The sequence below is a fragment of the Raphanus sativus genome, unplaced genomic scaffold, assembly GCF_000801105.2.
Source record: "Raphanus sativus cultivar WK10039 unplaced genomic scaffold, ASM80110v3 Scaffold4466, whole genome shotgun sequence".
Classification (NCBI taxonomy): Eukaryota; Viridiplantae; Streptophyta; class Magnoliopsida; order Brassicales; family Brassicaceae; genus Raphanus; species Raphanus sativus.
The window spans coordinates 3,154-5,665 of NW_026619768.1; the positions used below are offsets into that span (position 1 = coordinate 3,154).

General features: G+C 43.3%; 1 protein-coding gene across 1 annotated transcript; it reads left to right on the top strand.

The window, feature by feature from the left end:
* The first annotated feature begins 206 nt into the window (after positions 1–206).
* Positions 207–2,079, top strand: LOC130507403 (F-box/kelch-repeat protein At4g39560-like). The gene is made up of 2 exons (XM_057002120.1): positions 207–1,590; positions 1,914–2,079. Exon 1 carries the CDS (start codon positions 236–238, stop codon positions 1,361–1,363), a length of 1,128 nt encoding a protein of 375 aa, XP_056858100.1. The 5' UTR covers positions 207–235; the 3' UTR covers positions 1,364–1,590; positions 1,914–2,079.
* The last annotated feature ends 433 nt before the right edge of the window (positions 2,080–2,512 follow it).

Sequence of the window (2,512 nt, forward strand, 5' to 3'; positions counted from 1 at the left end):
ACCAATAATTAAAAGGTATGTATTATTTAATTGGTTATACAATATCTAAGTAATGCAAAAATTATTTTGGATTGTGTAAACACCTTATATTATGAAACAAAATTTTTTTGGCTAAAACTACCTACATAATAAAACAGAGGGAGTATATAACAGACACCTATAAAAGTCATGAGAAACCAACATAAAAGACCTGAAACTAAAAAAGCTTGTCCTGTGTTTAGGTGGGTCTTGTCTGATGCACAATTCAGAAGAAGAGCCACCCCGTGAGAAGAAGAGGAAGGAGGAGGAGGAGGAAGAAGAAGAGGGCTCTCTGGAATCGCGCTTGACAGGTGATTTGCTTCTCAACTGTGTGGCTAGAGCCTCGAGAACAGAGCTCGCGGCCTTATCTCTGGCCTCCAAGAGCTATCGCTCTCTAGTAGCGTCCCCCGATCTCTACAAGATCCGATCCCTGATCGGTCGCACCGAAACATACGTCTACGTATGCATACGAACCCCAGGTCCAGATTCAGCCATTCCCTGGTTCATTCCACCTCCCGACCCAACCCTAGGCTGGTATATCCTCCGCCGTGGCAAAACCTCGTCTGATCTGATTCCAATCCTCTCGTCCTCTCTGCCTCTGGAAGGATCCTCAGTGGTGGTGCTGGACTGGGGAATCTACGTAATCGGTGGATTTATTATAAACGGAGAGGAGCAGCAGCGCCGCAGTTCCGACGTGTGGCTGTTGGATTGTCGGACTCACACTTGGCGGACTACTATCCCTTCCATGGGAGTGGCTCGAGCTTACGGGGCTGCTGGCGTTGTAGACGGGAAGATTTACGTGTTGGGAGGACTGAATGTCATCGATGGTAACTGGGGACAAGTGTTCGACCCGAAGACTCAGACTTGGGATACTTTGCCGCCGCCAATGCCTAAAGGGAAGATTGTCAATAATTTGAATATCCACGCCAGTTTTGTGAGGGATCATAAGGTTTACGCAGTGGATGGAATGAACAGAACCTATTACTACTCGCCGAGGGAAGTTAAATGGGGAACTGGGAACCGTGATCAACCCAAAGGAAGCCGAAGGGATTGGTGTATGATTGATAACTTGATTTATTGTGTTAGTAGAAACGGGACTATATTTTGGTGCGAGCCAGATGAGTTGGATTTGCGTGGCAGCGGCAGCGAGGAGGAGGAGATTATTATGGATACAAAAGATGTCAAGGGTTTGGGCTACTCTATGAAAATGAATCTCTTTCTTTCGAAACTTGTCCACGTTGGTGACCAGTTCCTACATCGGTGGGAACAAACTAAGATCCATAATGGACATCCGCCGCCAAATAAGAGGAGGAGTTTGGTAGAATCCGAGAGTTGGAAGGTTTAATTCCAGGTGCCAGACTGATCAACTCTGGTGGTGGCAACATGGTGCTTTTCTGGGATCACTTCGTAGACATGGATCGCCTTGAGATTTGGTGTGCCGAGATTTCCTTGGAGAGACGCCAAGACGAAGGAGGAGGAGGCGATGAGATTTGGGGCAAAACTGAGTGGTCTAATGTTGTCATGACCTTTGAACCTTGGCGACATCACCACAAGCTTTTGCATTCTGTTTCTGTCACTCTCTGAACTTACCTTGTTTTTATCTTATGTTAATTTGAATTGATTTTCCGGTTCTAATAGTTCCAATTATTTCACATTTGAATACAATTATTTCACATTTGAATATTCCCAAGATTTGCTAATTTCGTGCAAGTGTAACTGTTTGCTCTTCTTTTTCTTCCATTTTCTTATGGCCTTTAAAGATAACAACCTTATTTTTTGAATATCACTACTTCTTAAAGAACCTTACCTCATCCTCCTCCTTGCAATTGTTATTGCTTGAGCCCGGAAGGTAGAGAAGAAGATCTCGCAACGAATTCTTTTTGTTTTTTGATCAGAAATTCAATGTAAGGTGAAGCTCACTCCGGCAACAAGGATGGATACCCCTTCACCATCATCCTCTTTTTCTCGTCATACATCGGAGAGTCCAAATGTTAAGAGGAAAGTTGAAAGCGCCTTTGGTCTCTTCTGCGTCTTGAGAAAGGGAACCCGTGGGGGAGATGATATGTCTCTGGGTTTCGATCACTTTTGATGATTTTTTTTGCTGCAGTGGCAGTGAAACAGACATGTATCGCTGTATGAATGTTTAAAGTTTGATGTTTTTATCATACAATGTTGTACAAGACAAGGGTTCGTTAGAATGAAACTAAATCTCTCTGTCTATATGCAACTCTCCTTGACTCAGTGAGGATGATGAGGGAAATCCTCTTTGTAAGTTTTCTTCTGATGGCTGCACTGAAGTCAGATATGGAGATGTAGTCAATATACATGGATATATGGAGCAATGATGAACCAATACCTCCGGAGGAAGTATGAAACGCAATGGAATGACTTCTTGAGTCTGTTGAGGTTAGCATAGATTTCATAAGCACTTCTTCGATATCACAAAAATGTAGCGTTTATCTTCAAGATTAGCAGAAACTTCATCACCAATTAT